The 20,185-nt window shown below is 47.6% G+C and overlaps 1 protein-coding gene across 1 annotated transcript in view; it reads right to left on the bottom strand.

Annotated features, from left to right (window-relative positions):
- Positions 1–20,185, bottom strand: part of ZC3H3 (zinc finger CCCH-type containing 3) — a 279,283-nt gene that overhangs the window by 58,613 nt on the left and 200,485 nt on the right. Inside the window, exons 6-9 of the mRNA XM_079984218.1 lie at positions 19,227–19,317; positions 17,207–17,365; positions 16,522–16,591; positions 8,204–8,335 (exon numbers count right to left, since the gene is read on the bottom strand). Coding sequence (XP_079840344.1) covers positions 8,204–8,335; positions 16,522–16,591; positions 17,207–17,365; positions 19,227–19,317 — 452 coding nt within the window. The remainder of the gene's footprint in view (positions 1–8,203; positions 8,336–16,521; positions 16,592–17,206; positions 17,366–19,226; positions 19,318–20,185) is intronic.

Here is a 20,185-nt window from a genome sequence, read left to right as displayed (position 1 = left end):
CAGCAGCCAACCAGATGCCTTAGCAGAAGAATTCAGAACCAGGACTGGAAGGCAACCACCCATTGCTGTCCTACCACCACCGATGAAACCTGGAGGTTCCCTCCAGCCATCATGACTAGCAGCAGTTGGCAGACTTCTTCTCCCCCTCTGTCTTTTCTAGGCATTTGTCCAACCCCCTTCTAAAGCTAGCAACCATCACATCTGGTGGCAACGAGTTCCACAAGCCAGCAGCGTGAGGAAGATCTTCCTTTTGCCCGACGTACCCATCAGCTTTGCTGGATGAGCCCACTCTCTGGCGCTGTCAGAGAGGGAGGGGAAACCTCCCCTGCCTTTGCTTTCTCCACACCTTTCTCCACAGGTAGGGCAAGCACGTCCCCTGGCCTCAAGTCCACTCCGGTCTCCGCTGCTTCCAGTGGCTGCCATCATCTGAGACACGGAAGCCGTATTCTGGGCTGGCCCAGTACATTCTGGCAACTGAGGCGGACCACAAATTGACACACAAATGCACCCCGGCCAAGGAAGAAGGGATGAGCGATTGGGAACAAAGCAGGGGATCAAGACTGACCACTGGGATCTGCTGCCCCTGGGGATCCTGCCACCTGAGGCAGTAGGCTCACCTTGCCTCATGGGTGTACCAGCCCTGGCTGCGTTCCTTCACAATACTGCAGCTGTGTAGGTGTCACGGTGCTGTCAGGCGAGGAATGTGAGGAATTAACTACAGTGCTACCTTGGTTCTCAAACTTTATCCGTTCCAGAAGTCTGTTCCAAAACCAAAGTGTTCCCAAACCAAGGCCCACTTTCCCATAGAAAGTAATGCAAAATGGATTAATCGGTTCCAGAAATTTAAAAACAACCCCTAAAACAGCAATTTAACATGAATTTTACTATCTAACAAGACCACTGATTCATAGAAAGTAATGCAAAATGGATTAATCGGTTCCAGAATTTTAAAAACAACCCCTAAAACAGCAATTTAATATGAATTTTAGTATCTAACAAGACCACTGATTCATAGAAAGTAATGCAAAATGGATTAATCGGTTCCAGAATTTTAAAAACAACCCCTAAAACAGCAATTTAATATGAATTTTAGTATCTAACAAGACCACTGATTCATAAAATGAAAGCAATAAACAGTGTACAGTGGTACCTCTGGATGCAAACGGGATCCGTTCCGGAGTCCCATTCACATCCTGAAGAGAACGCAACCCATGTCTGCACGTCGCAATTCGTCGCTTCTGCGCATGCGCACGTCATTTTGAGCCTTAGTACATGCACGAGCGATGAAACCCAGAAGTAACGTGTTCTGTTACTTCCGGGTCGCCGCGGAACGCAACCCGAAAACGCTCAACCTGAAGCAACTTTAACCCGAGGTATGACTGTATTGCAGTCACACAATCAATCAATCAATCAATCAATCAATCAGTGGCTGAACTGGGTTCCACACAGTCACAAAAAAAAGCTGCAAAAACAAAACCGGAAAATAAATAGCAAAAACAGACAGACCTAGAATCATAGAATCATAGAGTTGGAAGAGACCACAAGGGCCATCGAGTCCAACCCCCTGCCAAGCAGGAAACACCATCAGAGCACTCCTGACCTCAGCGTTAACACTAAAAAATGGAAGCATAACCTTCAAAACGGAGCATGTTCAGCTTCCGAAAAGAGTTTGCAAACCGGAACACTTACTTTTGGGTTTGCAGTGTTTGGGTTCCAAGTTGTTTGAGTACCAAGGCATTTGAGAACCAAGGTACCACAGTATTGTCGAAAGTACACTCACAAGTTACTCCTAGGTGTCCACCTGTTGAGGCAGTTGTCGCGACAGAGAGACCCCTGCCCGCCACAACCTCAGCTTAGGTATCTCCACCACCCGAGCTGCACGCAAGCAGAAGCAGACTTCACCTGCGTGTAACCTGCTCCTGCTCCTCCCTCTTCAGCCCTCTCCTGGTCCTGGGAGACAATGGAGCAGGAGACACGGGAGCAGCAGGAGGAGATGTGGAAGGCTTTGAGTGCCCACCAGCCTGACCTCTCTCTTCCTCCTCCTGCCCTGTTCTTAACTCTCCAATCCTGCAGCTTCTCCTGCCTCTGGCTCTCGTCTCTTGGCTGTCACACATTCCCCCAGATCGACGTTCCCTTCTTCCTTTTTTTTTTTTTTATAAATATTTATTAAGATTTTTTTAAAATACAAAATGCAAAGATAATAAACAATATAACATGGGTCATGACATATTTTTCAGAACTTCTTTGGACTCCCTCACGTCTCCCACTCCCACTTACATCGTTATAAATTTTTCCAGCAATTTATCATCTTGTTTATATTCTTAAATTTTGTTCAATTAATTTGATCTAATCTCCACAAATTTTATATTTCCCTCAATCTCACTTATCGTCAATTTCAAATCTAATTCAATGATAGGCAATTATTTATGATCTAGCATCCTTCTTAGCCTTCAACCAAATTACAATACTTTTGTAGATATATCTTAAATTTCTTCCAATCTTCTTCAACCCTCTCTTCTCCCAGGTCTCGGATTCTGCCCGTCATCTCGGCCAGTTGCATATAGTCCATCAGCTGCATCTGCCACTCTTCCAGTGTGGGTAGATCTTGAGTTTTCCAACTCTTAGCAATGAGTATCCTTGCTGCCGTTGTTGCATACATAAAAAATGTTCGGTCCTTCTTTAACACCTTCTGGCCGACAATGCCCAGAAGGAAGGCCTCTGGTTTCTTAGTGAAGGTATACTTAAATACCTTTTTCAACTCATTATAAATCATTTCCCAGAAGGCGTTCACTCTAGGGCAAGTCCACCAGAGGTGAAAGAATGTTCCTTCGTGTTCTTTACATTTCCAACATTTATTATCAGACAAATGGTATATTTTGGCAAGTTTAACTGGGGTCATGTACCATCTGTATATCATTTTCATTACATTTTCCTTCAAAGCATTACATGCAGTGAAGTTCAGCCCAGTGGTCCACAACCTTTCCCAGTCCTCAAACATAATATTATGCCCAATATCCTGAGCCCACTTTATCATAACCGATTTAACCATTTCGTCTTGTGTATTCCATTTCAGCAGCAAGTTATACATTCTTGATAGAACCTTAGTTTTTGGTTCTAACAATTCTGTTTCCAACTTCGATTTCTCCACCTGGAACCCTAGCTTTTTGTCATTTTTAAAAACTTCTTTAATCTGAGCGTAATGTAACCAGTCTCGCACTTTATCCTTCATTTTCTCCAAACTCTGCAATTTCCAATTGTCTCCGTCTTTTTCTAATATTTCCCAATATTTTGGCCAATTGGCCTCCATATTGAGTCTTTTTCGGGCCTTAGCTTCCAGAGGTGAAAGCCACCTCGGAGTTTTATTTTCCAATAAGTCTTTGTATTTTGTCCAGACTTTAAAAACTGCTTTCCTGACAATATGGTTCTTAAAGACCTTATTAATCTTAACCTTATCGTACCATAGATATGCATGCCAACCAAAAGCATTGTTAAACCCTTCCAAGTCCAATACGTCAGTGTCCTCAAGAAGTAGCCAGTCTTTTAGCCAGCAAAAGGCTGCGGCTTCATAATACAACTTTAGGTCTGGCAGGGCAAAGCCCCCTCTTTCTTTCGCATCAGTTAGTATCTTGAACTTAATTCTGGGCTTTTTGCCCTGCCAGACAAATCTAGATATATCTCTCTGCCACTTCCGGAAACACTCTGTCTTGTCCACAATCTGCAATGTTTGAAACAAAAATAACATCTTTGGCAATACATTCATCTTAACAGCAGCGATTCGGCCTAACAGAGAAAGCTTCAATTTTGTCCAACTGTCCAAATCTCTCTTAATTTCAGACCAACATTTTTCATAGTTATCCTTAAATAGACTCAGATTTTTTGCTGATATGTTTACCCCTAGGTACTTTACTTTTTTAACCACAGTTAGTTCCGTTTCTCTCTGAAACTGTGCCGACTCTACATCTGTCAGATTTTTCCCCAACACCTTGGTTTTCTGTTTATTTAGTTTAAATCCAGCCACCCGACCAAAATCTTGAATCAGTTGTAATACTCTTTTTGTACTAGATTCTGGCTCCTGCAGGGTCAAAACTAGGTCATCTGCAAAAGCTTTAAGTTTATATTGTTTCGCTCCGACCTGAATCCCTTCCACCAACCGATCCCCTCTAATCATATTCAAGAGCACCTCCAGAACTGATATAAATAACAAAGGGGAAATCGGGCAGCCTTGTCGTGTTCCTTTTTCAATTTTAAACTCTTCAGTAACCACATTGTTTACTATCAATTTAGCCTTTTGTTCTGAATATATTGCATCAATCCCATTCTCAAAACCCCGACCCACTCCCATTTCTTTTAAATTTCCCTTCATAAATTTCCAAGAGATATTATCAAAGGCCTTCTCCGCATCTATAAAGATTAACACTGCTTTTGTATTTATATCAGTTTGCAAAAGTTCCAAAATGTCAATAATGTTCCTTGTATTAGCAAACATGTGTCTACCTGGGAAAAAGCCTGCCTGGTCTTTATGAATTACATCATTTAGAACTTTTTTAAATCTACTTGCCAAAACATCTGCAAAAATTTTGTAATCCACATTTAAAAGGGAGATGGGACGGTAGTTCTTAAGTTGCGTCTTTTCAGCTTCCGATTTTGGTATCAATGTGATAAAAGCTTCCTTCCACGATTCCGGCGCCCTCCTCCCCTCCATAATTTCATTGCTAACCTCCATCAGTGGTTGAATCAAATGGTCTTTTAATATCTTATAATACTTGGAGGTTAGCCCGTCTGGCCCTGGAGACTTGCCCGGTTTCATGTTTTGAATGGCTTGTTCAATTTCTTGACATGTTATTTTACTGTTCAGGAGAGATCTATTTTCTTGTGACAGCCTTTTAAGTCCATTTTTCTCCACAAATTGTTTTATCTCGTCCTCATTCTGCGGCCCTTGAGTATATAATTTTTTAAAATATTTTTGGAAACACTTTCTAATCTCCGTGGGGTTCTGAATGTTTCTTCCTTCAATTTCCAAATTTGTAACTGTATTCAATTTTTGTCTCTTCTTCAACTGCCAAGCTAGCAGTTTCCCACATTTGTTTGCCGATTCAAAAGTTTTTTGTTTCATTAATTTAATCTTCCACTCTATTTCCTGATTTATCAGTTTAGAATACTGTGCTTGATAGAGTTTGATTTCTCTCAAGATCGGCAGGGACTTCGGGTTTAATCTTAACTTCTTCTCCAATTCTTTTATTTTCTCCAAAATCTTATCTTTTCTGTCATTTTGTATCCTCTTCCTTGCCGCATTCTGTTGTATCAAGAACCCCCTCATCACAGCTTTACTTGCATCCCAAATAACTCTTTTTTCCACTGCAGTGTTCATATTTATCTCAAAATAATCCTTCAATGCTTTCTGGGCCTTCTTAGTAATCTCCTGATCTCTGAACAAATTGTCATTCATCTTCCATCTAAAGGAACCAGTTGGTAATAGTATCATATCCATTTTCAGTGCATTATGGTCGGAGCAGGTTTTTGGGCAGATTTCCACCTTTCTGACCTTCGGTGCCAGACCTCTAGTTATCCATATTTGGTCGATTCTTGTCCAAGTCAGCTGAGCTTCAGAGAAGAATGTTCCTTCTTTTCCCAAGGGATTCTTTGTTCTCCAAATGTCAATCCAGTCCATATTGTCAGTCAGTTCAAAAAAAGTCTTTGGTAATCTGCCATCTTTAGTGACATTCTGGCTTTGTGACTTATCCATGTTTGTTGATACGTTCCCTTCTTCCAAGTCAGTCTCCAACCCCTCCTTCTCCTGGTGCCCCCTCCTCACGGTCCAGCCGGTCCCTGAAACGGGCGCCCCACAAACCACAGCTGGCCCTGACGCCACAAAATTCCGCAGCAAAATTCTGCCTTCTTACTGCCAGGCCCATTTCTTGTTGGAAGGTTCAGGACAGATAGAAGAGAGGATTTATTTACCGTATTTTTCACCCTATAGGACGCACCGTCCCATAAGGCGCACCTAGTTTTTTTTGGGGGGGGAATAAAGGGAAAAAAATTATTTCCCCCCCCCCAGGTGCAGGGCTGGGGCGGGGGAGGCCCGAGCTTCCCGCGCCCCAGCCCCCAAACAGGCAGCTCTCTGCAAGCCGTGGGAGCCCAGCACTGGCTCCCGCTGCTTGCGGAGAGGTCCGAAGCCTGGACGCGCTGAGCTCAGCGCGCGCAGGCTTCAGCATGCAGGCGACTCTCCGCAAGCAGCAGGAGCGCTCCCGCTGCTTGCGGAGAGGTCCGAAGCCTGGACGCGCTGAGCTCAGCGCGCGCAGGCTTCTGCATGTAAGCAACTCTCCGCAAGCAGCAGGAGCGCTCCCGCTGCTTGCGGAGAGGTCCGCGAAGCCTGCAGAGCAAGAGGGGTCGGTGCGCACCGACCCCTCTCGCTCTCCAGGCTTCAGCGAAAGCCTGCATTCGCCCCACATTTCCCCTTCATTTTTGGAGGGGAAAAAGTGCGTCCTATAGGGCGAAAAATACGGTACATGTAGTTATTTAAATGGTGCTGTGGTCTAAACCACAGAGCCTAGGACTTGCCAATCAGAAGGTCAGCAGTTCGAATCCCTGCGACAGGGTGAGCTCCCGTTGCTCGGTCCCTGCTCCTGCCCACCTAGCAGTTCGAAAGCACTTCAAAGTGCAAGTAGATCAATAGGTACCACTCCGGCGGGAAGGTAAACAGCGCTTCCATGCACTTCTCTGGTTCACCAGAAGCGGTTTAGTCATGCTGGCCACATGACCTGGAAGCTGCACGCCGGCTCCCTCGGCCAGTAAAGCGAGATGAGCGCCACAACCCCAGAGTCGGTCACGACTGAACTAATGATCAGTGGTCCCTTTACCTTTTTATTTTTTTTAAGTTAAGCTATGGCACTCCCTCCCACAGGAAGCAATGGGGGCAAGCAACCATGAGGGCTTTAAAAGAGGATGGGGCAAACTCCTAGAGCCAAGGGCTGCTGATGGCGACCATGCTAGATGGAGCAGCCTCTCTCTCTTCAAAAATAGGAGGTATGGAGAGAGGGATTCTTTAAAGGCACTATCCTACTGTTTGCCCCCTAAAGGCCATCGCCCAAAAGAAGGACATAAAAGATGGGATCATCAGGTGTGTGACTGTACATCTGAGAAACGAATATTGCAGGGCTAGAAAAGTTGAATGAAAGGGCAACCCAAGACGGCATCATGGGCATGAAGGAATCTCCCAGTGAAGAAAGGTGACAACAGTTGGGGCTTCTGAGTTTCCGGGGAAAGGTGAGCTAAGTGGGTGGGAGGACATGGCAGAGAAGTCGAGAATTATGTTTGGTGTGGAGGAAGTGGATAGGAAGAAGTGGTTTTCTCTCTCTTATAAGGCAAGAGGTTAAGACCATCCAATGAATGTTGAAAGATTCAGGACAAAAGGAAAGCAGTTTTTCACACAGCACAAACTACGGAATATTGCTTAACCACAAAAACACGACGATGATTTTATGAAATGTATTAGTCGCAATTTTGCCATGGCAACTCAAAGTGACTTACAATATTATAAGCAAAAAACCAAACACATATCTATATTAAAGCCAGTACTTTTTTAAAAAAAAAATCTAAAAGCAGTTCCATTTTTTAAAAAACTAGATTACTGCTGCTGCAAAGAGAGCAAGTTTCTCATCAGGAGCCCCCTTGGTTTCATTGAAAAAGCAGATTCCTTACCTCTGAGGTAGCCCTGCTTTTCAGAGAATTTAACATTAAGTTATCCCTGGTTGCTTCTTGCCAAACCGAGAATCACAGCACACACCACACACAGAGCCTAACTCAGCCGGCTATTTTTACTTTTTTTAATTCCCAAAATTTAAATCCCAACTTTTCCAAAGTGGCATATGCACACACACACAAGGTGCAAATCACACTGTGTGTTCCCAGCTACATTTGAAGATGGAAACGTTTTTGTCCAGTATCTCTCCAGCAAGGGATAGTTGCTATTTGAGAAGTCCTGCCTACTCACCTGTGGTACTGAACCCCAAAAAGGAGGAAAGAGCAGGTGGGAGAACATTAAAAAACTGAAAAGGAGACATCCTTCTCAGCTGCAGACACTGGATTTTCTGTGAGTATGGACCATGTCATGAGACAAAACAACAATCGCAAGATATATGGATTCTCAGCTGCATGAGGGTTACATCTCAATGGGATACTTGTCCAAGCCCTTGCCCCATCTTACCTTCTCTCCCAAGGGACAGTAGCCTTTGAGGAAGTCTGAGCACACCTCCGCTTTCCGGGAAACGTAGACATGGCTGTAGGGACAGTCACTGTTGTTGCAGATCCCTTTCAGGAAATAAGAGCACACAGGCATCTGAAAGGACAAAGTTGGGAGGGAAGATTAATCTCCAATGATTTAGTGCCAGTTCCAACCCTCAAGTCTGACAGAAAACCATCCCTGCTATAAAATGAAGGCCACCAGATTTGATTCTGGTGTGGTTTACACATGCATCTCTTACGTTCACAACAACCCTGCGAAGCTGGCCACAAATATTCCCATTTGGTAGAATGCAACTTGCAGAGAAAGCAACTTTCTCAGGGCCACCCAGGAAGTCTCGTGAGCGAGCAGCAAATTGAGTCTTCTGTTTGTTTGCGGCTTTCCACACTCTTGCAAGAGCCAGGCGCACCAAACAACTTAGTCGCCTTCATCGCTGCTTCCCTGCGGTGCACATATTATGCATCTGATAACTTATAGAGTGGTACCTCTGGTTGCAAACAGGATCCGTTCCGGAGGCCCATTCGCAACATGAGCAGAACGCAACCCGCATCTGCGCATGCGTGGGTCACGATTCACTCCTTCTGCGCATGGTGTCATTTTGCACGTCCGCGCATGCATGAGTGGCAAAACCCGGAAGTAACCCTTTCCGGTACTTCCAGATCGCCACGGGACACAACCTGAAGCAAACACAACACGAGGTATGACTGTACAGTGCTTAATTACAGCGATCTCGAAGTAACTCCATACAAAAAAAAAAACCCAACAACCATTAAAACTATAACATCAGAAACAAAGAAAGTCAGTAGGCACCAGAAGTTGAACATAAGTCCAGTGTCCAGATCAAGGGAAGTCATAGACCACTCTATTCTGCCTTGGTCAGACCCCACCTGGAATCCTGTGTCCAGTTCTGGGTGCCACAATTTAAGAAGGATGTTGACAAGCTGGAACATGTGCAGAGGAGGGCAACCAAGATGATCAAGGAAACCAAGCCTGATGAAGAACAGTTGAAGGAGCTGGTTATGTTTAGCCTGGGAAGAGGGGACTGAGAAGTGATAAGATAGGCCTCTTCAAATACCTGAAGGGCTGCCACATGGAAGATGGAGTAAGCTTGTTTTTTTCCTGCTCCAGAGCCGAGAACCCAAACCAATGGATTCAAATGACAAGAGAGGTGATTTCGACTAAACATCAGGAAGGACCTTCTGATGGCAAGAGCACAGCGCCTGTCTAATATTCAAGGGGGAGGGAGTTCCAAAGGCTAGGTGTCATGATATGACACCCAAACCTTACCAGACGAGAGTAGCAATGGGCCAAAGGGTACTTTGATTCCCAATTTTGGCATATTTGAGAGAAACGCCTTTTGCGGCAGCTTGAAGCCAGATTCTGGCCATTGTTTCCTCCAGTTGCTGGGCAGGACTCCACAGGACTCATTGCTCCCGCTACCTTTGTTCACAGGTGCTGGTGATGTGAAAAAGCACATCAAAAGCAATCTGTGCGAAGAGACAGATGTGGGGCCGCCTTGAGCACTCCTGCCACAAAGCACAAAACTATACCTTCTGCCAGCTGCTGGGTAATTAAAAAGGAATTACTGGCCTGCTGTGACAATCCTCCTCCTCCACCTTTAGTGGCTACTGGAGACGGAGAGGGGCTGCAGCTCAGGGTGGCCAAGCTCTGCCTTTGCAGGGATGAAAACACTAGGACTGCTGGTCAGCCAAGGAAGCACCTGTGGCATCCTCCAGCTGTTTTGGACTACAACTCCCATCAGCCCCAGCCAGCAAGGCTGTGCTAGCTGGGGCAGATGGGAGTTGCCATCCAAAACAGCTGGAGGGCACCAGAGGGCTGCTCCAGGGTGACTCTGCAGACAATAACATTAAATAAGAATATTTCTATTTCTTAAAAGCATCTTGTTCCAAGGCCCAGAGCCACCACATGGCTTGTGAAATGCTCCTTCTGGGTGCTTGGCTCGCCTTACCCCCAGAGTTTCAATTCCACGCTCTCCCTCTTCCCTTCCTGGCTGTCCACATGGTCACAAAAACCGGCTGATTGCCCAGTGAACAGAGCCACCGCTTCTGCCAAGTGCCACGGCCTTAAGTCCAGCAGGTTCAGGGATCCTCTGGCCAGTATTTACAGATGTGCAACAAGCGCGGGCGACGCGATGCATGGGGGAGGGAACTTTCCCCCGAAGGACGTATTAGGGCTTTAACTGAATTAGTTCACTAGAGTGAGAAGGAGGAGGAGGGAGGGGAGAGAAAGAGGACAGGAAAATGGAAGGCTAAAAGCCACGCAAGAAGGAAAAACAAAGAGGGCTTTAAAAGCAAAGAGTTTATTTTTAATTGTCTTTTAACTGCAGACATTAAAATAAAGGACAGGGCTCTGGGGCTGCCTTCTCCTGTTGGCGGTGGCGTGACCGTAAAAGATTCCCTTAATGTAGGTTTTGATATAGAGATCAAATTAGCTCTAATAAAAAGGGATAATAAAGGCAGCTCTTATGCAAAACTCAACTCCTCCCAGCTGTCAAGGCTGAGCCATTACCAAGAGGAAGCGCCGTTCTCGTTTCAATTAACCTTGTTTGCACCCCGCGATGTCCGCGCAAATAACAATAACATTAATGCAAGGCGCTGCGGCCATATTAGGAAGCCCCGAAGACGCGCGCATGCCTTCCCGGAGCCGGCGGCTAATGAACCCGAAACTCGACGTGAATTTCCAAATTGCTCACAACAGAGTTTTGAAGCTCTATTAGGGAGAAAAATGCTGATTCTTGTCAAGTCCCTCAAGGGGAAAAGCTGTTGCAACAGCAGCCTGCTCCAGCCCAAGTCTTAGCCTCGTGCTAACCTCTCGCATCCGCAAACTCAGCTGCGCTGGCACACGGGGAATGGCAGGGGGCTGGCGGCCCCAGGGATGGTGGGCAGCAAACTGGGGGCCACAAGGAAGTCTGCCTGGGAGGGCCGGACCATTTCTCCACTATGCCCCACCCTCCAAATAAGGAAAGCTGTTCGATGCTTCAACTCTTCTTGTGCCATATTCTCAGAAAACCTATCAAACTCTGGGGCCAGTGTGGTGTAGTGGTTAAGAGCGGTAGTCTCGTAATCTGGGGAACCGGGTTCGCGTCTCCGCTCCTCCACCTGCAGCTGCTGGGTGACCTTGGGCCAGTCACACTTCTCTGAAGTCTCTCAGCCCCACTCACCTCACAGAGTGTTTGTTGTGGGGGAGGAAGGGAAAGGACAATGTTAGCCGCTTTGAGACTCCTTAAAGGGAGTGAAAGGCGGGATATCAAATCCAAACTCTTCTTCTTCTTCTTCTTCTTCTCTTTTGCTGGGCTTCTAAGGCAGCCAGAGATAATAGTCCCTTCTCTTCTCGTTTTGCCCTTTTCGGGGGAAAACAAACCAATTAATTTTGAACGTAAACGTTTGCAGATTTTCTTTTTGATTTAGTTCAGGACTCTGGCAGCCTTCAAGACATTGTTGGACTACAACATGGGTGCTAGCTAGAGGCTGATGGGAGTTGTAGTCCAACAGCCTTTGGAGGGTACCAGCTACAAATGGCGCTTGACCCCCGAGGAGAGCTGGCTGAGGCTGATGAGAGCTGAAGTCCAACAGCATCTGGAGGGCATCAGTTTGACGTAGGAGGACCAAAGGGCCTGCTACTCAACTGTATTCCACACACACACCCCGTGAATACAAAGCTCTAACCATGTTTGTTCATACAATCTGCAGAGCAATCGGAGGCCCAAGAGGCGTTTTTGAAAGTCAACCACCTCTGGAAAGGCCTGGTCCTACCCCTGTCTCCGTTCCAACCCAGGCAACTTGGTGGGACAACAACGTCAATGGAGTAGCCGCAGGGCCAGTCCAAGGCATTTTGCTGCCTGAGGCAGCGGACAAGATGCCATTCCCTGGCTCCACTCCATATACAAAACCCTCCCGAACTGGTTTTCAAAACCGAATCTGACACTGGCAATGGAGCCAGTGTCCTCGGCTGCCTCTGAGGACAGCAGGCTAGCTTAGGGGGCACACAGCAGGGCACACAGCACATAGCTCTGTCCTAGGGTTGCCATTATTTAACCGTTTTTTAGAAACTCCGCCCGGACACTATTTCCAACGGACGAATCCCAGGAAATCCGAATGCACAGTAGCCCTACTCTGTCCACTGCCCACACCACCTCCAACATCTGCCACCTCCCTTTGTCTCAAGGCCCTGGCTAGGCAGAGCACAACTTTAAAATAAATTGCCTGCTGCTTGGTTGCTCAAAAATCCCACCCTAGGGCCTTAAGGAGCAGGGTCAGTAATAAACCAATAGCAACATCATTCCATGGCATGTGTTCCCTTCCGTTTGGTTTGCACCCCTGATGCTCTCGCCAGAAAGTTCTTGCGCACCGCCTGGTCTCCCTGAGGGTTTGCGAAAGAAAGGGACAGACAACAGTGGGACTTCTCAAACTCCATTCCCAGTCGGAGGCAAGCACATTTGTCCTTGGCAGCAGCCAGGAGGTGGGGCAATCGTGTATCCAGACCAAAAAAAAAAATCTGTTCCTGTACTAAACTCAAGACACAGGACGAGAAAGCCGCCTTTAAATGAGAGGGCTCGTTTGGAGACAGTGGACTCCAGCCAGGCCATTTGCAGCGAAGCCTGAGCACAGCAGAAAACCGCCTTCTTTTGCAGTAAGGATTAACTCACCGGCCCCTCTCTTTGGGTTGTACTTTGATAAATGAGGCGGACATCACCTTTCCTGGTAATCGCCAGGTTAACAGGAAGCTACAGGAGCGGGTGCCGAAGTCCCCACTTGCCTCCAGGCAGCCGGCTACCCCTGGGCTATAAATCATGGCGGAAAGGGCTCTGAGCTCAGCAAAGGAAGGGGAGGCTGCAGCCCAGAAACTCCCCAACTCAAAACAGAAAGTAAGATGTCCACTCCTCTCCCCCAACGCAGTTCACTAGCACGGACTTGCTTGGGGGAAACCACACGTTGAACCACAAGTTCGGGGGGGGGGGAGGTACTGGGTGCCTTTAGTTTCCCATTCAGCACAGCACAGGGATGGGTTACTCTGTGCTCACAAAAAAGGAGAACGAAATTCTGCCCCAGGCAACCTGCATTCTGTGCAATTTCAGAACCTAGGTAAATTAGCAAATACGCACGACGCCTCGACTTTGCCGCATTTATTCTGCAAATATTTTTCAGCGGTCGACATTATTTATTCTGGGTCGACATTATTTATTCTGGGTTTGCTAGTCATAGGGAGGGGGGTGGGGACATGGGAGCTTTGCAGCAGGGCCCCCCCCCCCTGGCAAAAAAGCATATTTAGCTACCTCTCTGGATTCTGAGATTTAAGCAGGTTTTGCTCACACAGCTTTAAGCATCTCTTAAAAGTAATAAGGGCCAGAAACCTGCTTATCTTCTGCTAGTGAAAATGGAAGTTCTCAGGGAGCTGAAATGCTGCACCTGATACCATCTAGGAGCCGTCAGGGAGGGCGGGAGGCAGAGAGCATGAAGTCATAGTTAATGGCCTGACTGGGGCCAGCTGAAAACTTTTTTTTTGTTTCGGCCAGCCTACCCAGACATATAATTTAGCTACCTCTATCTCTTTTAAAAGCTGTATTGATTTTATCTTTGTTTGTAATGATGATGGTTCTCTGTGTATGTGTGTGTGTGTTTAACAACAATGGCTTCATATATATTTGTTCTTAATTGGACTGTGAATTTGAGCTGTGTTTTATCCAAAAATTTATTTGTCCCTTGGTTGGAGAGCTTTTCGATCAAGCTGGTTATAAATCTACTAAATCAGTTGTTCCCAAACTTTGGGGGGCTACTGCCCCCGTTGGTTCCATCAACCTCTCCTCAGTGCCCCCTACTCCATAAAGAGCATTATTCAGAACAGCGGTTTGCATGACCCTCTAAGGAAGGTGATAACACAATAAAATTCGAAACAGTAACAATGAATGGCACATTTATTCAAAATCAAATTAAAACTATTTTGCTTAATTATGTCAACAATGTTAGTGAGCTTGATCCAGCAATACCCATTTTTCAAAGCCTGATGGTCATTTACCAAAGTAATAGTAATTAACACCTCCACCGTCCCCCTGCCGCCCCCTTGCCTCTTTGCAACCCCTGACCTCCCAGGGGGTGCTACCTCTGGTCTAAATAAATAAATCTACACATATGAAAAAGCAGCCCCCCCCCCTTCCAATATGGGTCACGTTCTAGAGTGAGGATGCAACTGTCCTATCCTGAATTCTGGGTGGGACAATGAGACCTGCACCAGGAGTTGGTACTTCTAGGAGGCTGGGGAAGAGACTGACCATCTCCTCCCTCCCAAACTTTTCCCTTTTGCTGCTGCCAGCCTCCTCTGGAGTAAAGATACGGCAGCCACCTGCATGTCATCTAGCCTGGTGAGAAGACCCCTCCCCTCTGAACTGTATGCAAGCCAGGCACCTTGGACAACTGGAAGGCCAGAAACTTTATTTCCATTTTTACTCGCTTTGCTTTTTAATTTATGCACTTAAACCTTGACTGTTTTGTTTGTCTTTTGGTAATATTGAATTTACTCTGTTTGTTAAACTGCTCAGTTTTTTAATTTACTGGCATGCTCTGTATCTTGCATATTGGCATTCTGATGTTTTGAATGTTCTCTGTAAGCTGCTCTGGGCACAGCGTATCGTGGAAGAGTGGCATCTAAGGAGGAGTTTTGGATTTGATATCCCGCTTTATCCCTACCTGAAGGAATTGCAAAGTGGCTAACATTCTCCTTTCCCTTCCTCCCCTACAACAAACACTCTGTGAGGTGAGTGGGGCTGAGAGACTTCAGAGAAGTGTGACTGGCCCAAGGTCACCCAGCAGCTGCATGTGGAGGAGCAGGGAATCGAACCCGGTTCACCAGACTACGAGTCTACTGCTCTTAACCACTACACCACCCTGGCTCTCAATCAATCCATCCCTCATCAAATGCAGTTGCCATGATCTTCAGAAATGGGACCCTCTGCTTCTGCCCTGCTTGCCATGAGCCAAAATCTGCCGCCAGGTACCATCCAGCTGGTTGCCTTGGCAATTGGCACAGTACAGTATGTTACAAGCATGTGCTTGACAGTGACAGCCAGCCCTAAGGATGCTCTTCCACCTGTGCCTGTGGGCACCTTGGATGCGGAAGAAGACAGCTCAAGTTGCCCTGACCTAGAATACTGATACATCACAGAATCATAGTTGGAAGGGACCCTGAGCATCGTCTATTCCAGCCCCCTGCAACTCAGGAATATGCAGCTGCCCCATCCAGGGATGGAACCTGCAGCCTTGCCATTATCAGCACCCCACACCAGCCAACTGAGCGATCAAAGCAGCCTAAGAGACCCGCTTTGCTCTCACGATAGGAAGCAGCCCCATGGCGACCCTGAACAGCTTTTCCAAGCCAACTCCGAATGAATACTGTCAGGGTACTGCCATCGAGGGGGACGCGGGTGGCGCTGTGGGTTAAACCACAGAGCCTAGGACTTGTCGATCAGAAGGTCGGCGGTTCGAATCCCTGCGACGGGGTGAGCTCCTGTCGCTCGGTCCCAGCTCCTGCCAACCTAGCAGTTCGAAAGCACGTCAAAAGTGAAAGTAGATAAATAGGCACCGCTCCGGCGGGAAGGTAAACGGCGTTTCTGTGCGCTGCTCTGGTTCGCCAGAAGCGGCTTAGTCCTGCTGGCCACATGACCCGGAAGCTGTACGCCGGCTCCCTCGGCCAAGAAAGCGAGATGAGTGCCACAACCCCAGAGTCAGCCACGACTGGACCTAATGGTCAGGGGTCTCTTTACCTTTACCTTTACTGCCATCGAAAGGGGGGAGGGGGGCAGAAGCGTACAGGAACGTTGCTCAGCAGTATCACTTTGTCAGGGACTGGTGAGAGTGACGCTTTGGCGAAACGGAGCAGGAAAGGAGGGGTGAAGTGAGGCAAAGGCTCACAGAGGTTACAGCTCCCAGCCGGGCTGATAGGGAAACAGACATGCAGCTTCCGCCGCCTAACTTTCAAAAGGGGATCAAACGTAAAGATAGGAGGCGGAGACTTGGGATGTCTAAGTTCTTATGCTGGGGGGGGGGACACCGGAAAAGCCCACTCCCAGAATCTGCAAGTGACTGAGACAGACATGAACTTTGGGTTCCTGCACTGTACATAGTTGTGCACTTAATAAAACCTGTAAAAGGCAGGTCAGAGTTCTGGCTGTTTACTCGTGAGCAACCACCTGCATCCCTGACAAATACGTTGTTTGAAACACGTCCCCTCTGCGGCCCCTCCCTCGGCACCAGACTAAGAGCCAAACCAACCTTGTCTTTTGAAACCTTGTGCGAAAAGGGGCAGGTCCCATCGGTCTTCTTGCATGTACCACGGAGAAACCTGTTGAGAAGATGGAGAAGAGGGAGGTCTGAGGAGCTTTGGAGGGAAGCAGAAGACAGCTGGAAAATTTTGGCAGGGGGGGGGAATGGTGGAATTCAACCGTTACAAATATACTTCTGCTTGCCGTGTGGAACAATCCTCACTTTCCAAACCCTGTGAGCTGTTTTGGCGGTTCTCCTGACCCCCTCCCCAGCCGATTTCAGGGGGTGCACAGCAGAAGTAGCAGGGTGCCCCACTGCGCGAGTGGAAGCCCTTGCGCATGGCTTCCGCTGATGTTGCGTAACGCAATTTCAGCTTCCACCAGCATGAGGTAAAGGCCAAGCGCAGATATTTCTTTGGAAAGGCCTTTCCAAAGATGGGACAGGCCCTGTCGATTTCTGCAAAGCTCCCACGGCCAACTTAGGCCAGTTTTAATTTGCTGACATCTTTGCTTAGGGTGGTGCTTGCAATGACAGACAGCTGTGCCCAATGTGTGGATTATACATGTGTATCTGATGCACGCTGGATGCAAATGGAGTCGTGCCCCTTTTCGCCTCATTAACTTGGTTAATCCACCATCTTCGTGCACAACAGCACTACCCCTTCCTGGGGCTTCTGGAAAGGAAGATCATTTACCGTGTGCAGACGGCCACCTTTTCCGGGTCGTGGATGTAGGGACACCTCTCGCCGCGGTTGCATTTGCCAAAGCGGTTGTAGTACATGCAGTATTCCTTCTTCTTCTCCTTCTTCTGCTTGGCCTGGCGGATGATGGCCAAGCTGCGCTGGACGGCTCGGCTGCAGGGAAAGAGAGAGACAGGCAGCTCACTTCAGCCCCAGGGACTATCATTCCTAAAACCACATTTATTAATTTTTTTGTAAAAGACGAACAGTACAAATCGTAACTGACAAATGCATGAGGGAATGCCTCAGAATTACAGCAAAATTAAGTAAAAAATAACTAAGATTTAAAACAACAACAACGGGTGTTTAGTATGATTGTTCTGTCCTCTTTTCTTCCACAATGTGCAGAGCAGAGTTCCCAAAATACTGGCCCCGATCTCTGCTGTCAAATCTTTTCACTGTTAAAAGTTCCATAAACTAGCATACACTTTGCTGGTACGCTTGGGATCCTCTCTTACCCCGTTTATAATTTATACGTTAAATGCTAAAACCCTCAAAGCGGGTTGTTAATTAATCAATTAAATTTACATACTGCCCTTCATCCGAAAATTGCAGGGTAGTTCATAAGATAAAGATACAGGAGATATTTCCTGAAGTCAAACCAGACCAGATAAGAAGTGTCTTTTCTAGCTATCCCTCTGTGTAAACGGACTTTGAGCATTAGCTTTTCCAGGATGGTTTTCAGGAATGATGGAAGTGGCAGGTAGACTGCAATCTACGTTCAGAATTAAAAACTTCGGTCCTCCAAGGTCTTGTGGATATACGAGCCGATTCTGGGACTGCGGCTGTGTAAAGAGCGCTCTAACATCCCTGCATTTACAAGTTACGCTCCACGGTTACCCACATGCAGTCATGTCTTACATTCTACTCAGGATGCGAATGGGGCTCTGGAACGGATACCGTATGCATCCAGAGGTACCACTGTAAAAAGGTTTTTGGGGGAAGTTCCGTTTTGGGGGGGGACGTTAAAGGCAAGAGACAAAGGGGTAAAGTCACTCACAAAAAGATCACTATGGATGAAAACAGCAGCACAGAGAAAGCTCCGTCTTCCCTTCCAGAGATCATACAACAATGGAGGGCAGGGCAAGGGGGTGGGGCAGGAGTCCGTTTTACCGACACTAAGGAAAAGGAGCCAGAGATCAACCACGATCTACCAAAAGCTCACGGGGATCTACCAGTAGATCGTGATTGACCTGTTGGGCATCCCTGCCTTAAAGTAAAGGTCAAGGGACCCCTGACCATTAGGTCCAGTTGTGGCCGACTCTGGGGTTGCTGCGCTCATCTCGCTGTACTGGCCGAGGGAGCCAGCGTACAGCTTCCGGGTCATGTGGCCAGCATGACTAAGCCACTTCTGGCGAACCAGAGCAGCTCACGGAAACGCCGTTTACCTTCCCGCCAGAGTGTTACCTATTTATCTACTTGCACTTTGACGTGCTTTTGAACTGCTAGTTGGCAGGAGCAGGGGCTGAGCAATGGGAGCTCACCCCATCGCAGGGATTCGAACCGCCGACCTTCTGATCGGCAAGCCCAAGAGGCTCAGTGGTTTAACCCACAGCTGCCACCTCATCTGCCATCTCCACAGGCAAGGAAGCAAGAGGGGAAACTCCTGCTTTTCAACACACAATACATGCCTAAAAATAAGCCAGGCCTGCAGCTTTCTCTCTTTCCCCACCTGATCCATTTCAACTGCTTTTTGACCCCCACCCCACCTAAATAATTGGCAAAACGCCCTCCGCCAATCAAGCCCTTGGGAGTCGGGTAGAGAAGAGAAAGAAGGGACGTCGTAACAGCCCATCACGTCTCTCAGTCTCATTGTCACTCGGTCAGACTACAACCTTTCGAGATGGCATAGAAGAGTTTCAGGGGCTTAGCAAAATGGCCTGAGCGGTTCCAGAGCTTCCAGGATTAACAGGACACTTGCTCTGTTCACATTTTGGGGACTAGCGTCTCTCCTCTAGAGGGAAGGAATACAGACCTTGCGATGTAGCGGCTGGTGGTCGACCTGTTCAGATAACTGGATGGGGAATAGCCAGGGGAGCCATGGGCAGAATCCGGCCTCACCGTTCCTGGAGAGAAGGAGAAAGAAATGAGATGCTAATTAGCACTCGTGTGGATACTACAGAAGTTGCAAAAAGGAGCTTGATCTTCTACTGATTTGCAGGCGGGGGGAGCCATGCAAAGTTCCCGGCAGGGTAAATAAGCGCAACCAGGGTGGGCCGAGGTGTTGCCACCACCTCGCCAGCAGCAGGAAACTGCCAGGTGCCTGGCTGAGGATCAGAATAAATAAGGCCAGGGACTCAGGAAGCATTGCAGAAAGGCACAGGCTTGCCAGTGATGTGCCATTCCCATGTCACAACATTTGGCAAGGACCCACTTGTATGGCAACAGCGGAGGAACTAAGAGGGCTTGTTTTGTCATCTATTTATGTTTCCTTATTCAAGGCCTTTGTCGCCTGCCTCCAAGGGACACGGGTGATGCTGTGGGTTAAACCACAGAGCCTAGGACTTGCAGATCAGAAGGTCGGCGGTTCGAATCCCTGCGATGGGGTGAGCTCCCGTTGCTCTGTCCCAGCTCCTGCCCACCTAGCAGTTTGAAAGCATGTCAAAGTGCAAGCAGATAAATAGGTACCGCTCCAGCAGGAAGGTGAACGGCGTTTCCGTGCTCTGCTCTGGTTCGCCAGAAGCGGCTTAGTCCCGCTGGCCACATGACCCAGAAGCTGTACACCGGCTCCCTCGGCCAATAAAACGAGATGAGCGCCACAACCCCAGAGTCGGCCACGACTGGACCTAATGGTCAGGGGTCCCTTGACCTATACCTCCTGCCTTCAGCAAACTGCCTTGAGACAAAGGGACAAAGGATACTGCGAAGCTGGAAAAGGTTCAGAAAAGGGCAACCCCAATGATCTAGGGGGTGAAGAAACTCTGTTATGAAGAA

The sequence above is a fragment of the Podarcis cretensis genome, assembly GCF_951804945.1.
Source record: "Podarcis cretensis genome assembly, chromosome: 7".
Classification (NCBI taxonomy): domain Eukaryota; kingdom Metazoa; phylum Chordata; class Lepidosauria; order Squamata; family Lacertidae; genus Podarcis; species Podarcis cretensis.
The sequence above is the reverse complement of the archived record's forward strand: the minus strand, read 5'-3'. Positions and strand labels throughout refer to the sequence as shown.